General features: G+C 47.9%; 1 protein-coding gene across 5 annotated transcripts in view; it reads left to right on the forward strand.

Annotated features, from left to right (window-relative positions):
- Positions 1-13,329, forward strand: part of GRID2IP (Grid2 interacting protein) — a 61,242-nt gene extending 47,913 nt beyond the window's left edge. For 4 of the 5 annotated variants that reach the window (XM_083473952.1, XM_083473951.1, XM_083473950.1 and 1 more), the window contains 6 exons: positions 851-1,006; positions 5,197-5,283; positions 6,328-6,457; positions 8,404-8,522; positions 9,634-9,798; positions 11,066-13,329. In XM_083473952.1, coding sequence (XP_083330078.1) covers positions 851-1,006; positions 5,197-5,283; positions 6,328-6,457; positions 8,404-8,522; positions 9,634-9,798; positions 11,066-11,140 — 732 coding nt within the window. In that variant the 3' untranslated portion in view covers positions 11,141-13,329. The remainder of the gene's footprint in view (positions 1-850; positions 1,007-5,196; positions 5,284-6,327; positions 6,458-8,403; positions 8,523-9,633; positions 9,799-11,065) is intronic. The other variant, XR_014518884.1, reaches the window with a different exon arrangement.
- Positions 13,330-16,144: the final 2,815 nt, after the last annotated feature.

The following is a 16,144-nucleotide window of genomic DNA, read 5'->3' on the forward strand; positions in this document are numbered from 1 at the left end:
TTGCTTGTCCCACACTTTTCAATGCACTTCCCCATTATTTCTTAACCACAAAAAGTCAGTCTATTTTCCCCAGGTAGATTCCTTGCACAAGGGCAGCAGAATGCTTTAATCCACTTCAATTGGCCAAATTGGCACACTGCAAATTACTAACAATTTGGAGACTCCCGTAAACGCTTTTCAAGCTGGATCTATTCCCTTCTGACATTAAGGTCTGGAGAAGCTCACTGACAAAGAACTGGGAGGGGGATCCCATTCAGTTTGCAGTTAAAAGGCCTGTGTCACACTTTCTGAAACTGTTGTACAAAGCAAAGCACAGCAATCCTGCAAAATTCATACTTCTCTGAATTTTGCAGACCAGTTTTCCAGCCCAGTAATGTGTACTAAAACACATTTGCTATGGTAAAGCCTACATTAAATGTGTATGTTAGTGAAAATAACACACAAAATCACACTCTATTAAGGAAAACTGCCTTGCAAAAATATGTATGTTAGGATAAATTTGCAGATGAATTTTCATGAGGATTTCTGCAAACTAATGTAATGCAATCTACACTTAAGATTGGATAAACGAGTAACTGAAATTGATAGATCCACCCATCCTTGCTGGCTTTGAGATAACCAAGATATGTTTCTATTAAACACCCTTGTCACTTTGTCTATAAAGCAGATGTGGGGAGGGTCAATTGAAAGAAGGGCCGGCTAGCTCTTGGTTCAGGGGCCTGATCTAGCCCCCACTCCAAGCAATTTTTCCTGCCCTGCCCAGACCTCAGCAATTTTGGTGGTAGCGAAAAGAGATGGTGGAATAAAGTGGGGACTCCCCTCCCTGTTTCCTTCCTCCTTCCTCTTCCAGATGCTTTTGGTACCCGACTACAAGACCCGCCTGCGCAGCCTCCACTTCAAGACCACCCTGCCGGAGAAGATGGAGGAGCTCACAGCCAGCTACGAGTGCATCTACAACGCCTCCCTGGAGCTGAAGAACAGCAAGAAGCTGGCCAAGATCTTAGAGGTCAGGAGAGGTGGTTTTGTTGCTCGTGTGCACCGCCAGGGGGCAGCCGCTTCTCAGCCAAACTCAGCCAGAGTTTGGTGGCTCCTTCCCTCCCTTGCTCCTGGTTCCAGGGGTGGCAGGGCTTCACAACTCTGGGCATTTAGAATACAAACGGGCAAACTCACTTCTTACCCGACATCTTTATTACTCCAGAATGGTACTCCCATGTTTTTCCAGTGCTTCTTTTGAGAAATCTGACAAAGGAATGGAACAGAAACACAATCCTGGAGCGATTGTGCATCTTTTTTTTTTTTGCAAAGGACTGCAACAACAATAACAACATCAACATTTTTAATTTGTATACCGTCTTTCTATCTTACAATACTCGAGGCTGTTTACAAGCTGAAGAAACAAAAAAATGTACATCTTATAACAATCTAATGCAATACAAAAATGTGATAATAAAACATAACATTAGAACAAACAACCCACATCAAAAAAGTAACATTCAACAATCATTGGAGTAGTATAAAATAATATCAGCATATAAAAGTTACAGAAATTCGCCCTTAAATTTACGATAAATAATTTCTAAACTATAATCAATAAAAGAACGGCAAGCCACAGTGCATGAAATAATACAATACAAATTGAGAAGCAGAGACTAGAGGGTGGAGCAAGGCAGGTGGAAAGAGGCCTTGCCTGATGGAGTCTCTCCTTGACATGGGAATGGAAAAAAAGTGCAGTCCAAAATGCCCCTTTCTTTTCAGCTGAGCTTTGCTGGGATGCAGGTGCAGCCAGGGAGAGCTTTGGCTAGCCTGTACTCTCCTTCCCCACCTCTCCACCCAGCCCACTTTCTAAAATAAAAATCTCTATCTTATGTGTGAGAGGAAGGACTGTAGCTCAGTGGTAGAGCAGCTGTTTCACATACAGAAGGTCCCAGGTTCAATCCCCAGCTAGACCTCCAGGTAGGACCTGCGGGGAATATCTCCCACCTGAGACCCTGGCGAGCCACTGCCAGTCAGTGCAGACAATACTAAGCTAGATGGACCATGGTCTGACCAAGTATGTGTCAGCTTCCAATGTTCCTCCTCCACTCTCAGAGGCTCAGGTGGTGGCAGTCCGGGGCAGGGCCTTCTCTATGGTGGCCCCTTAAGTTGTGAAACTCCCTCCCCACAAAGGTGTGCCTAGCACCTTCATCATACAGTGTTCGGAGAATGCTGAAGATGCGCCTCTTTACCCTGGCTTTTGACACCGGGAGGCGTATGTTTGTCGGATGCACCTTATTTTTATGTTTGTAAGTAGCTTCAAATTGTTTTTAATATGGAGTTTTTATAATATATTTTTATTGAATTTCCTTTTTTATATATAAATTAATTTCAAATGGAATAATTACATTGTTTCATGTTTTGACTTCCCACCCAAACCACAGCGTTTTTGTTCAAGACCTTTTCTACTGCATTATATAGCAAACTCTCCTCTATTACAGAAACCCGTCTCATACAATTTATCGTTTTTCTTCTGCTGCTCCTATCTCGAATCCTGCCCACGATTTCATTTGACTGGTTTATTTTTTTCAAGTAGTTCACAAAAGGTCCCCATTCTACTCTAAAAAGTTCATTATTTCAGTCTCTTAATGTTGCCGTCAACTTTGCCATTTCCACATAGTGCAGTACATTAAAGTTTTTAACATAGTATTTTAACGCTGCAACGTGTAACCCATTCTGGAACCTTTGGGTGAAGGCTGGGCAATAAATAACTAAATAATGTTCCTTATTTAAAGCTGCCCAATTTGCTGGCCATCAGAAGGGGTGAAGTACCCCTGCTCCTAACAATCTTCTCTTCTCCAAATCCTCATTTCCCAAGCTAATTTCCTTCCAGGGTGAGTGGCTCTGGGGCTTCGCCACACATGTTCGTTCACCTGTAGTGTGTAGTTGGCCCCCCAAGGGAGAAAAAGAGGCCAGAGGACCTGGCGCGTTCCCAAACTATTCTTCACACCCACTGATGAGGCCACGAATCACGCCTGGTTAACAGCACAGCGTCCTCAGCCGGCTGTTGATTAACCCAAAAGTTATGTTCAAGACGTGGCATGCACTGGGTTCTCGCCCCATCCCCGTCTTGGTCTGCCCTTGGGACTCCTGGAGACATAAAGCTCATCTTTGACCCAAGGGAGGGGTTAGAAGCTCACACAAATGCAGGGAGTGTTGGGGCAACAGCGCAGTGAATGGAAGGTGACCAGAGGCAGAGGTTTTTTTTACTGGGTCTCTTCCCAGCCTTCCTTAGCTTTATAATAATAATGTTTCATTATTTGTACCCCACCCATCTGATTGGGTTGCCCCAGCCACTCTGGATGACTTCCAACATATATTAAAACATAATGAAACATTACACATGAAAAGCTTCCTCATGCAGGGCTGCCTTCATAGGTCTTCTAAAGGTTATATAGTTACTCATCTCCTTGACATCTGATGGGAGAGCGTTCCACAGGGTGGGTGCCACTACCGAGAAGGCCCTCTGCCTGGTTCCCTGTAGCTTCACTTCTCGCAGTGAGGGAACCGCCAGAAGGCCCTCGGAGCTGGACCTCAGTGTCTGGGCTGAACGATGTGGTTGGAGATGCTCCTTCAAGAGGCAACATCCTGCAAGAGGCAACGTGATAGAAATTTAAAATTTTTCACATGGTCCGGAGAAAGCAGAGAGAGAAAAGGTGGTTCTCCCTCTCTCTTAACACTGGAACTCGTAAGCATCTGATGAAGCTGAATGTTGGAAGATGCAGGACAGATTTTTTTTAAAAGCCATTCTTCTTGCAGTTAAACTGTGGAACTCCCTTCCACAGGAAGCAGTGATGGCCACCAATTTAGGTGGGTTTAAAAGACGATTAGGCAAATTCACAGAGGAGAGGGCTGTCGATGGCTATTAGCTTTAATGGCTCTGCTCTGGCTCCACTGTTGGACGCAGCGATGCTTCTGAACGCAAGTTGCTGGAAACCTCGGGAAGCAAGAGTGCACTTGTGCTCATGTTCTGCTTCTGGTTTCCCATAGAGGCATCTGATTGGCCCCTGGACTAGGTGGGCCATTGTCCTGATCCAGCAGGTTATTCTTATGTTCTCCTCCTTTGCAAAAAAATTCAGTGTACGCTTAAGCAGTTCTTTGACAAAAGCCAATGGAAAGCTGCCATATATTGAATCAGACCCACTGGTTCATCTAGGTCAGTTCTGTGTGCACTGACTGGCAGCAGCTCTCCAGGGTTTCGGAGAGGGAGTCTTTGCCAGCCATCCTTTGAGATACTAAGGATTGAAACTAGAATCTTCATGCAAGGCACATGCTCTATCACTGAGCTAAGACACTTTCCCCAAGCAACAGAGAAGAAAAACTTAACAGCTAGAGGTTCCCTATTTCCAGAGGTCAGCATCAAATACCTAAAGGCACCTGTCATTTCCCAGTTCTGCTTTTACCAAGAGAAATGGATGGGAAGGACTCTGGGGGATCTGTGACTCTGGGGGTTGGACTAGATCATCGTATGTGCCTTCCAACTCTACAGTTGTATAATTCTATAAGAAATTTATGCATATAGGACTCCTGAACCATAGCTGTGGATCTTGGGTGCAGAAAAAATATGGCAGGGTTTTGCCCCACCTTGCCCTGGTGGACAGCAAGAGCTATTCAACAGTCAAACAAACTACCATGGAAGGTCATTGGAAGTTTCTAAGCAGAGGTTGGATGACCACCTGTCGGGGAGTCTTCAGCTGAGATTCCTGCATTGCAGGAGGTTGGAGGAGATGACCCTTGTGGTCCCTTCCAAGCCTACAATTCTGTGACCAGCTTCTCCTGAACAAATTCCTGATGGGATTTAGCATGTTTGGTGCTGCAGGGAAATCTATCTGGGGGTGGACTGGAAGGTGATCTGAGCAGCTGATGTGTTTTCAGCTCCTTGTGTAGCAGAAGTCAGTCCCAACTTGTGAAGACAATGAAGATGCATTGTGCAGAATTGGACCTCGGTCTTGTGTAGACCACCCTTTGCCAACCTGATTTCCTCCCAGTGGTTTGGACTACAACTCCCATCAGCCCCAGCCAGCATGACTCTATGTTGCTGGCGTTGCTGGGAGTTGCAGTCTGAAGTGTTTGAAGGCCACCATCTTGTGGGAGGTTCTACTTCAGGGTTGGGAAGAGAGGAGACCCCTTTGACTGGCTACTCACAAGAAATTCCCTTTGCAGTTTGTGCTGGCCATGGGCAACTACCTGAATCATGGGCAACCAAAGACCAACAAAACAACCGGCTTTAAGATCAACTTCCTCACTGAGGTAAGTGGAGTTGGAGCAGCATTCCTGAATTGCAAGGGGCTGGGTCCCTTCCAACTTGACAGTTTTGTGATTCAACGAGCCCTCCGAGGGGAGAGGCATTCTGTCTTGGCTGATGGCATGAGTGGTGGTCCCTGAACCTGGGGGCCAAAATGCGGCCCTCCAGGCCTACCTGTCAGGCCCGCATCCCCAGGCCACACCTCTCACCAGCTCAAGTGCTTTTGCCTGAGCTGATATGTGTCCTCAAACAGGGTGATGCTTCTTGCTTCCTGGGCAGAGGATGGATAGAGATGAGTGCATTTGTAGAAACCTCAGGCTTCTGTGTGGGCAAAATATTCGCTTTCAAGATACTCTCTGCTACAGTCGTCAACCAGAAGTCCAGATGGGGAAGAGGGTGGTGCTTGTGCCCATTTAATAGCTGTGAAGGACTAGGGATTTCCCCTGGTCTAGCCTGCCTTGCAAGTTTCATCTGCTGAAATCATCAACCTCTGCGCAACAATTGCTTGTGAAATGTATATCCCGCCCTTCTTCCCAATAGGGAACTCAGTGTGGTTCAGAACAAAAAGGAAAGACAAACCCACAGCCTTTCTCAACCTGTGGGTCCCCAGATGTTGTTGAACTACAACTCCCATCACCCCTAGCTAGCAAGGGCAGAGCTCAGGGATGATGGGAGTTGTAGTCCAACAACATCTGGGGACCCACAGGTTGAGAACTGCTGGACCTTAGAACATTTCACATTTAAATCACAATCAGCTCATTAAATAGTTGCAGATTATTACCACAGTGCAATTCACCAGCAAAACAAAGGGGCAGGAACTGCCCTGTCCTTTTATTCCTGCTTGCCCTGAGGTTTGACTAGATGACCCTCTGGGTCACTTCCAGCTTTAGTTCTATGATTCTTTTGCACCCATGTGGACCAGAAACTTTGATGCAGTGGCAAATGCCTGCGCCGAGTCAGCTACATTCTCAGGCTGAGCTGCTTGTGGCCTAAAGTTCCACTGGCAGCCTTCACTTCCAACCCTCCACCTTCCCTTTGCTTTGTTCCAGCTGAATACCACCAAGACTGTCGATGGAAAATCCACCTTCCTGCACATTCTTGCCAAATCCCTTAGCCAACATTTCCCAGAACTCCTGGGCTTTGCCAAGGACCTGCCCACCGTGCCACATGCTGCCAAAGGTAAAACGGATGAGGATGGAGTACCTAGGAAACAGGGGCTCTGCAGATGGTTTAGACGACAACTCCCATCAGCTCCAGCCAGCTGTGCCATCCTGGGACTCACGGAGGTTATAGACCAAAACATCTGGGGGGCATCAGGTTGCAGGAAGGCTGCCTAGCCCTTATTTTGGTCCATAGAAAAATGCCTATTCCTGAGCCAGGCCCTTAGTCCAACTGGTGCAATATTGTTGACACTGACTGGAAGCAGGAGCTTTCCAGGGTTTCAGACAGGGGCCCTCCCAGAACACCCCCATCCCCGAGATGCCATTGAAGATGGAACCTGGGGCAGATTCTCTAACCACTGATCTACAGCCCTTCCCACGAGGGGTTCCACGCTAGACTCTTTTATTCCTTGCTTTCCTGCACTTAGCTGGAATTAAACAGAGGTTCCACACAGCTTTTTAATCCCTTCATCATTCCTTTTTTTAAAAATGCAAAAAGCCAATTATTTACAGAAGAAATGGATCATGCCTATTCAGTAATAAGTTTGGTTCAGCAAAGGGCTTTCCCCAGGCATCTTGAAAGCTTCCTCCTGCCAGGTTAAGCTTCCAGTTTCATTGTTTCCCATAGACTTGAGCTGGGGGATTAGTGAGGAAGGCTCTCCTTTCCCCCTAGATGAGCCTCTGTGAGTTGCCTCAGGGACAGTTTCGGGGAGTGGGGCGGAGTGGCTGGGAGAGGCTTTGGGAAATAGCCAGCTAAATCCTTCTATTGGCACAAGGATTTAAACTTGTGCAATGGAACTCGCCTCCCTAAATCTGTCCTGGGGTTTCCTGCACTCTCGCGCAGATTTGGGGAGCGGGGAGATGGGGTGGGGGCAGTGGCATAGCGTGGGGGGTGCAGGGGGGGCCGGCCGCACCGGCCGCAACATCTGGGGTTAGGGGGCGCAAATTCACGGGTTAGGGGGTGCAAATCCACGGATTAGGGGGCACAAATTACTTGCCTTGCCCCGGGTGCTGACAACCCACGCTACACCACTGGGTGGGGGAGTTCCATTGCACAAGCTTAAAACCTTATGCTGATTTGCACTACATTGGATGCCTTAGGGATCGCCTGAACCCTTCTATCCCAGCTCGATCAGTGAGATAATTTGTAAGAGCATTGGCCGTCATTCCGTAGGTTGGCAAGGCTCATGCAACATAGAAACTAAGCCACTTGAGGCATGCTTTGCTGCTTCTGCTCTCATGTGTCTTTGTCACATGACACAGCCCAGTCCGGTGGAATGCTCTGCCACTAGAAATTCAGCAGGTGCCTTCTGTGCCAGCTTTTAAATGCTTGCTGATAACTTTTCTATTCTGCCAGGCCTATGCAAGCAATTAAGAATACATCTTTCCATGATGGTTAGTGGATATAAGTTTTTAACTTTTTAATGGTGTGGTTCCGTGTTTTTAACGCTATAAACCACTTTGATATATATTTTTTATGACACAGTGGTATACAAATATCTTTTATGAACCAACCAGCCAAAAAGCCCATGGTTTACTCATTTCCAGCTTAGTTTGTTTTCCCCATCGCACACTTTCTAGTGGTGAACTAGTCATAGGAAAGAAGGAAATCAGAAACCAGGAAGAGAAGAATTTCAGGAAGGAATGGGGAAAATTTATAATGTATTTAAGAGAACATTGTAAACAACTAAAAACTTTGGTAGGATTTGAGTAATGCTTGTAATTTTTTAAACAAATTAGAGAAAATAAGATAAGCAGTAGGAAAAAAAAAGGTTTGATAATGGTACCCATGGAAGTGCCGAGGGATGTCAAAGGATGCAGAGAATTCTAAATGAAGAGGTGAATGTGTGCTTGAATTTAATTTAAATTTGTTATGTAAAACTTAATAAAAATATTTTTTAAAAAAGGAAAGAAGGGGACATATCTGTCAGAATCCTCTTGTCTCTACTGCTTTTTCTTCCGCAGTGAACCAGAGAACATTAATGGCTGACCTCCACGACCTGCACACCACCATTGCTGAGATTGAGGTTGCCTGCCAGAACATGGGGGATTCCCCAGAGGACAGGTTTGTGACAGTGATGGATGTATCCTTTGGTTGAAAAGGCCAGTGCGCTGCGGACATCCTCTCCAGCCCAGGGGTGTAGTGCAGTGTGTGGGGGTTGCAGGGGCGCTATAGCCTTGGGCACACACAGGGATCCCCGTTCTGCCCTGCCTGCCACTGGGGGTCTCTGTGCCCTTGCTGCCACGTTCCTGGTCTCCTTGCTGAATGGCCGCACAGCCAGCATCAGGAGGAGTCGCCTGCCAAGGGCCACGTCAGCCCGCAAGGCTCTGCTCTGCTTCCATCCTGATGTGCTTGCAGGGTGTCTTCCCATGAACCATTTGTTTATCTCACATTTTCCAACACATTTCTCTGTCACTTCCCGAGGTGCAAAATGCTGGATTCAGTTTCAAAGTGGATTTGTTGTGCTGCAGAGACAGAGCAATTCAATCCTCTTTAATTGCACAAACCCAAGTCTATGTTATGCACTCAAATTCCTCCTGCAAAATAGTGACACTGAACAGACCCTTTGTATTCATATTGATTTGGCGCCTGCAGGAGCTTTGTTAGCAGGAGCCCCCCTGGGGCATGGACCCCCCCCCCAAAAAAAACCTTTTCACTATTGTCCCCAAGCATTTCTGAATTTGGGGGAATTTTAATTGGAGGTGCTCTTGATACCTAGGTAGGATATCAATTTGAGTGAATACATTAGTCTGAAATGATGTTATCTGGAGACAATTTGGAAGTAATAAGTGGGGGGAGAAATATTTAAAGAGGAGCTAATCTGGAGTGATTTAGGGTGGAGTGCAAATTAACCAAGGAAATGAGTGAGTGTGATTTGGATGGGGAATTAGGTGGCTTCTGCTGCCTGTGACATTTAAAAGCCTAAATTTGCACCTGTTCATATAAATTGGCATTTGATAATTTTATGCTAGTTTTATGGAATGAACCTTTTTAGTGCTTAGCAACACTTCTGGGCTCCCATGTGTATCCCTGTGCATAAAATGGCTGTGGGTTTGTTTTCTTTATCTCATAATTGGGATAAATGGAGTGGGGGGCTGCTTGGAGTCTGTTCAGTGGTTCTCCTCTTAAGTACTGGCAGCCCAGGTACGCAGAGACAGTGGCAGAGTTTATCCTCCTTAGCCATCCTCCTCAAGGCTTTCCTGGAAAGTGCTCATCCCACCATCCAGTCCCTGAGTGACCTGCAACACAGAGCCATGGATGAGTTTGGCAAAGTTTTGTCTTTCTTCGGGGAGGACTCCAAAGTCACAACCTCTGAAGCATTCTTCGGCATTTTCGCTGAATTCATGAGCAAGTTTGAGGTTTGTTTCCAACTTACAAATAATACAATTTTTTTTTTAATGCATTATTTCCGTGATACCTTTTGTGGCCACTGGCCTGGTCAGTACTGCTCATAATACCATAAAAATGCATCCAACTAGGGAGGGTGGAAAATTCAGACAAAGAGTGAAACGGGAGTGGAAATGGCTGAGGTTTGCTTAGTTGTCCCATGCCTAGAACAGAAGTTGAAGCAGCAGATATGATTGGGATTATATGATTGGGATTCACTGTTGTTGTTGCAAGCGACCCAGTTCATTGCATTCACCGCACCGCCCTTTGCATTGTTTTCTTGTACCAAAATGAATGGGATGGGAGAACAATGGTAACATAACTTACATAATTAATTTTGTAAACTAAGTTGCGCAGTTTCACTGCAGTGGACTGTGAGATGGATAATGTCACTTTGGGCAGAAGGTTGACTGCAGCAGAACAGAAACAGCACTGCTTGCGACAAATATAGGGCAGAAGGGGAAACGGTGTCTTCTTACACCAGTGTTAGTTCTACTCAGAGAGTAGGCCTTTTGAAATTAAAGGACCTAAGTGCGTCATGTCTATTATTGTTATTCAGACCCACTGAAATTAATGTTGGACGCACGTCATACAACCTGAAATGAAGAAAGACAGAAGCACTTAACAATCATTAAAAAGATATGTGTACCAGGAAATTTCATCGCATGCAGGTGGTGAGGGGGGTTTCTGCTGGTTGGAGCGAATAGTTGGCTCTGCATGTGAAACCTCAAGAGTTAAGAAACCCCAGAGGACAGGACAGTCTTGGAGAAGGGCATCCTTTGCCAAACTGGGGCCCTCCAGATGTTTAGAATAACAATTCCCATCAGCTGGGACAGCTGGAGTGACCCACAGTCGAGCACTTGTATTGCAAGCAGAAGGTCCCAGGTTCAATCCCCGATGGCATCGCCAGGTAGGGCAGGGAGAGAGTCCTTGCCTGGAACCCTGAAGTGCCGATGCCAGTCAGTGTGGACAATACTGAGCTGGAGGGACCAAAGGTCTGATTCAGTATAAGGCAGCTTCCAGCATTTGGGTCGCAATTTGCTACAATGTGATTTGCCAGAAGCCCTGAGTTGTCCCATTTTGACTGGCAGGCCTCCGGTAGAGTTTAAGAGAAGCTTGCCATTGCACCAAAGGGGAAAGCCTTCCCTGTTGGACACCCCCTTGTGTGTTCTTCGCTTGGTCTTCTCTTTGGGGAACCCCCAGGGCTGCCTCTCATGCCTCCACCTTCTCTCCCCGCAGCGCGCTTTCAGCGACGTGCAGGCTGGCGGTGAGCCCCAGCGCAGCCCCAGGATGACCCCACCTCTTGCCTGGTGATGCAACAGCCTGTCAGCCGTTGGGTGTGGCCAAGAGAAGATGAGGGGGCTGCATCTCTGCTTGGCTTGGGAACTGCCGGAGAGAGAGAATGAGGGACCATCACTTTGTGCTCTTTCTGGTGCTGGAGAAAACACCTCTGTGGCCCCCATTGTGGACCTGGATGCAAGAGAGCAGGAAGTAGGAGTTGCATCAGCGGCCCTGCTGGCTGTGGGACCCTCTGGGTGTTCGTGGCTTTCTACAAACTGTTGAAGGACCAGATTTTTTTCTCCCCTCCATTCAGGACATGCATTCCTTCAGCCCACCCAATCCTAAGCCTGGCATGTTAGTGGATGGCTCAGGGCGCTGAATCCCTGTGGGTTGTTTCTTGTTTTAAAGCCCTAGATCTCCCACCCTTTCCCTCCCCACTTCTTTTAAAGCATAAACTTTTTTTTTTAAAAAAAACCTTTGCTTATAGGGAAACTGGACACACTGCCTAGTGCAGTACTGGCAAGACCCCAGACCCACTCGCCATTCTAATTTGTGTGTGACCCAATCCACATAGAGGGCACCAGACCCAGAAAATCCTGTTCGGTATCTGGGAGCTCAGAGTAAGCCCTGACAGCAAGAGCAAGAAGTTTGGGCTTCCATTCCCTGAAAAGTTCAGCTTAAAATTTATTTGTATAAATCACCACGTGCAAATCCTGTTCTGCACATTTGTATCACAGGGCTGATTCTGGCAACACCCCTGCGCTGAGCTGTGAGACCCAGGACACAGAGAGGGACCGGCAGAACTGCCTTTCATTTCTCCCCTAAATTCCATGGGCCTTCATGAGGAGTCTGGCTTTTGGCTTCATCCAACCAGTTTACTGTTGCATCTGGGCAGGGCGGGAGGAGGGAGGTTTGTGCACCAATTCCCCAAACAGCTTCTCCTTGGGGGATTCTTTGATGCCCCTGGCAGGTATCTAAAGTTGCCCAGGCCTAGACGCTTTGCTCTTTCACTCCTTTGCCACAGCTAGTCCTGGTTACCCTCTGGGCTCTGCAACCTGCTCCCCAAAAGGGGTGTCCATATCATCAGAAACACATCAGGCCAGTCGTCTGGGGAACGCTTCTGCCCCAGCTGGTTCACCCTGGCAAATAAGATGGAAAGCATCCAGGACTGATCACTCCCTGAAGCTGCACTCTGCTCCCTGGGAAGGCTTCTTCCTCATCTGGTGCTCTCCATATATTTTGGATGGCAACACCAGCCCACATGAGGGGCACCAGGCCGGGGGATGCTTGCCTGGGCTGTGGCAAAGCCTCTTTCAGCACAGCAGAGCGAGTGGAGTTGCTCATCGCTCCATGAAATACAAGGAGCTGCCTTATACTGAGGGATGCTGTGTGCAGCCCAGGACCAAGCAGAAGCTTTTCTGTTCCCCACCTGCCCCACTTACTCTAGGTTCTCTTAGATGGAAATTAAACCCAGGACTTTGTTTTATCTCCATCCCACCACCTGTTGTGCTTCAGGAAGAAGCCACCTTTCCCATCTAACCCTTTCTCTCCATGCTACTCTGGAGGAAGCAGCTTATTGGTAGCCTTGGCCAAAAGCACAGACTCGTCACCACCCAGTGCATTAACTACACTTGACCTTAGTGGGCTCTTGGGCTTTTCATTTTTTTAAATTCTTCCATTGTTGTTTTTAAACCCGGCCCAGCTGTACCATCCCCTCGCTGCAAACTGTTTCGTCTTGCGCTGCTTCAAGTGCCAGGTATTGGCGTCTCTCTTCGCCATAGCTGAGCCACGCAGGTTCCCATTTGTGGTTCGTCCAACCTTCCTCCAACCTGGTGCCCTCCAGATATCTTGAACTACAACTCCCATCAGCCTTAGCTGGCGTGACCATATGATGCTAGGGCTGATGGGAGTTGGAGTTCAAAATCTTGGGAGGGCGCTGGGTTACCAGGAAGGCTGACCAGTAACCAGCCTTGCCACTGGATGATCTGTGCTGTGTCCAGCTAATCTTGTTCAAGGAGCTTTTTGAGGCTGTTCTGACTTGACGTTGCAAAGTGACAGAGCCAGGTCCCCCTCTTTGTTTCCAGACATATCTTCTTGTGATGTTTTTCGATGATTGAAGAGCTCCTATCAAGGACGATGTATATATGCCTGGAGCTGAGTTTCCATCCAACTTGACATGCTCCCCTCCAATAAAGTGATGCTGTCCTTGCAGCAAAACCTTTTGCACGTGCAACGTTACATCGCTTTGATCCCTGATGTGAGACCAAGCCTCTGGTTTGTTTCTGGAGCTGGCCAAAAGATTGCCGCAGTGCAAATGTGGTTTGGGTGGCATTCAGAGCTCTCTCTCTCTCTCTGGGTGGGTGGATGTTGATGGTGCACAAAGGCAGGAAAAGCAGAGTGTGGCATTGTGTAGGCTGCAGCTTCTTGAGACACTCAGGTTTTTAAAACACACATTTCTGGTTCATTTGGGTTGCAACGATATGCTTGCTATTGTGAGTGCAAGGCTTGGTGATATCTTACAAGCTGAGCAGGCAGGTAGGGAGAGGTGACCAGGCATTGATTGGGTCCCCAGTGGGATGGATGCAGCTGTGTTCATCCTTCTCTATAGCAGCCCTTGCTTGAGGGCACAGCCTCTTCTCTCCTCCCCCCTTGCAAGTCAATGGAGAGATCAGTCCATCCATTAGCTTTCACTAATCATTGGTGCAGGTGCATCTGGAGGTATCCAAGGAGGGGAGAAAGGTGACCTTTCAAGAGCCACCCACTTCCAATTTAAGGACAGCTGATTACAGTGACATTTGCCACAGAGATGTGAGTTAAAGAAACATAAGGAAGGCAATGCAGAGCATGCAACTGAAGACCCATTGTCCTCTTTGCTGCAGGGATGGGGGAACTGCTGGCTATCCAGCTGTTGTTTGGGCCAGCCAGGATGTTTTGCTCCTAGAGGCAAAACTGAAAATGCTGCCCCAGCCTCCTCCTCCACCTCTGCCATGTGCCTGCCCACCACCCTCTGCCGTTTGCCCACCCAGAGGGTGGCAGATGCACAGTAGAGGAGGAGGTGGTGGCGGTTCTGTCACTCCTCCCAGCTGCTGAGAGCCTGCCACCCTGAGGCAACTGCCTCAACGTGTCTCTTGGGTGGGCCGGCCCTGGTTGGACCCCACATCCCAAGCCAGGATCACCAATGGTCAGCGATCATGGGAGATGTAGTCCAGCAACTGCTGGAGAGCTGCAGGTTTCCCTCCCCAGAGGGTTGCCTCGCCAGTCCAGTGTGAATGGCACCTGTCGCTCGTGGCCACCAACCAAGCATGTTCGTAGCCCCAGATCTCCACTGACGTCCTGCACAGCCTGCCCTGAGCTTTAGCCCACAGCCACTGCTGTGTCTGCCGTGACAGTCAACATGCCAGGAGCGAGAAACAGTCTGGTCTGTCGCCTGCTCTTTGCTACGCCTTGGCAGCGGATCTGTCTCTCAATGGGCACGTGGTTCTTTGTTGATAATGCAAAGTCTTCTTGGTGAGGTCATGTGCAGGGGAGCCCTGGCGGCCTTGGCAGGGGTGATCATTAACTGCGAGCAGGTCAGCCACATCACCTGCTCATTGATGGTCAGAAAGTGGGTCAATGAAAAACAGCAACTCTTCCAAAGTAACCCCGGCTGTCTCCTGCTGCGTTTTGCTGGGTCCTCTGAAAATCTCGCTCAGTAACAGACCTGGCATTCAACAGGCCCCACTGCCAGCACGGGGCACTTGCACTTTTCTTTCTGCTGCTGTTTTGTTTGTCTAGGTGTTGATCTAAATCTAAAATATGTAAGCAGTAGCAGCTTGCCTGTCATTTCTTGCAGACGTAACCACAGCTTAAAGTTGGAACCACAACTTTGTTGTTGTTTAGTCGTTTAGTCGTGTCCAACTCTTCATGACCAGAGCATGCCAGGCACGCCTGTCTTCCACTGCCTCCCGCAACTTGGTCAGACTCATGCTGGTAGCTTCAAGAACACTGTCCAACCATCTCATCCTCTGTTGTCCCCTTCTCCTTGTGCCCTCCATCTTTCCCAACATCAGGGTCTTTTCCAGGGAGTCTTCTCTTCTCATGAGGTGGCCAAAGTATTGGAGCCTCAGCTTTAGGATCTGTCCTTCCAGTGAGCACTCAGGGCTGATTTCCTTAAGAATGGACCCACAACTTAGAACATACTCATAATGCATATTAAAGACTCTAGTCCACTAGGTCTCTCCAGCTGTTTCTATGGGTCTGGGGAAGTTGTCTCCAGGCATGTTTAGCCTGGAGAAGAGGAGGTTAAGGGGTGATATGATAGCCATGTTCAAATATATAAAAGGATGTCACATAGAGGAGCGAGAAAGGTTGTTTTCTGCTGCTCCAGAGAAGCGGACACGGAGCAATGGATCCAAACTACAAGAAAGAAGATTCCACCTAAACATTAGGAAGAACTTCCTGACAGTAAGAGCTGTTTGACAGTGGAATTTGCTGCCAAGGAGTGTGGTGGAGTCTTCTTCTTTGGAGGTCTTTAAGCAGAGGCTTGACAACCATATGTCAGGAGTGCTCTGATGGTGTTTCCTGCTTGGCAGGGGGTTGGACTTGATGGCCCTTGTGGTCTATTCCAACTCTATGATTCTATGATCGTTGCATCTCATATGGGAGATGGATTAAGCCCAGGTGTTGTGCAAGGATAAAAGTCTCGTCTTGCCTCTGGCTGCCCTGACCTGGCATGTCAATTTTTCAGCCAGAGCAACAAACCACATCTGAGTAAACCACGAGTCTATTGACAAAACCTTCTGCAGAGTGCCAACATTTAGCAATTTCCTAAAAAGCAGCTCCCAGCAAAAATGTCTGCAACTCCAGATGAGGGCTTTGTGAAGATCTTAACTCCCCTCTTGCCCCCACCGGCCCCGAAAGGAGAGCAGGGGTAGGGTGGCACAGTGGCTCATGTGATGCCCTGAGATCACTTTGGGCACAATGCCCAGGGATGGGGCGGCTGTTCTTTTGTGCATGAGGGTGGCAAGGCAACTGAGGCCCGTCTTTCACTTGTCTTGA

The sequence above is a fragment of the Podarcis liolepis genome (genome assembly GCF_965112155.1).
Source record: "Podarcis liolepis genome assembly, chromosome: 14".
NCBI lineage: Eukaryota > Metazoa > Chordata > Lepidosauria > Squamata > Lacertidae > Podarcis > Podarcis liolepis.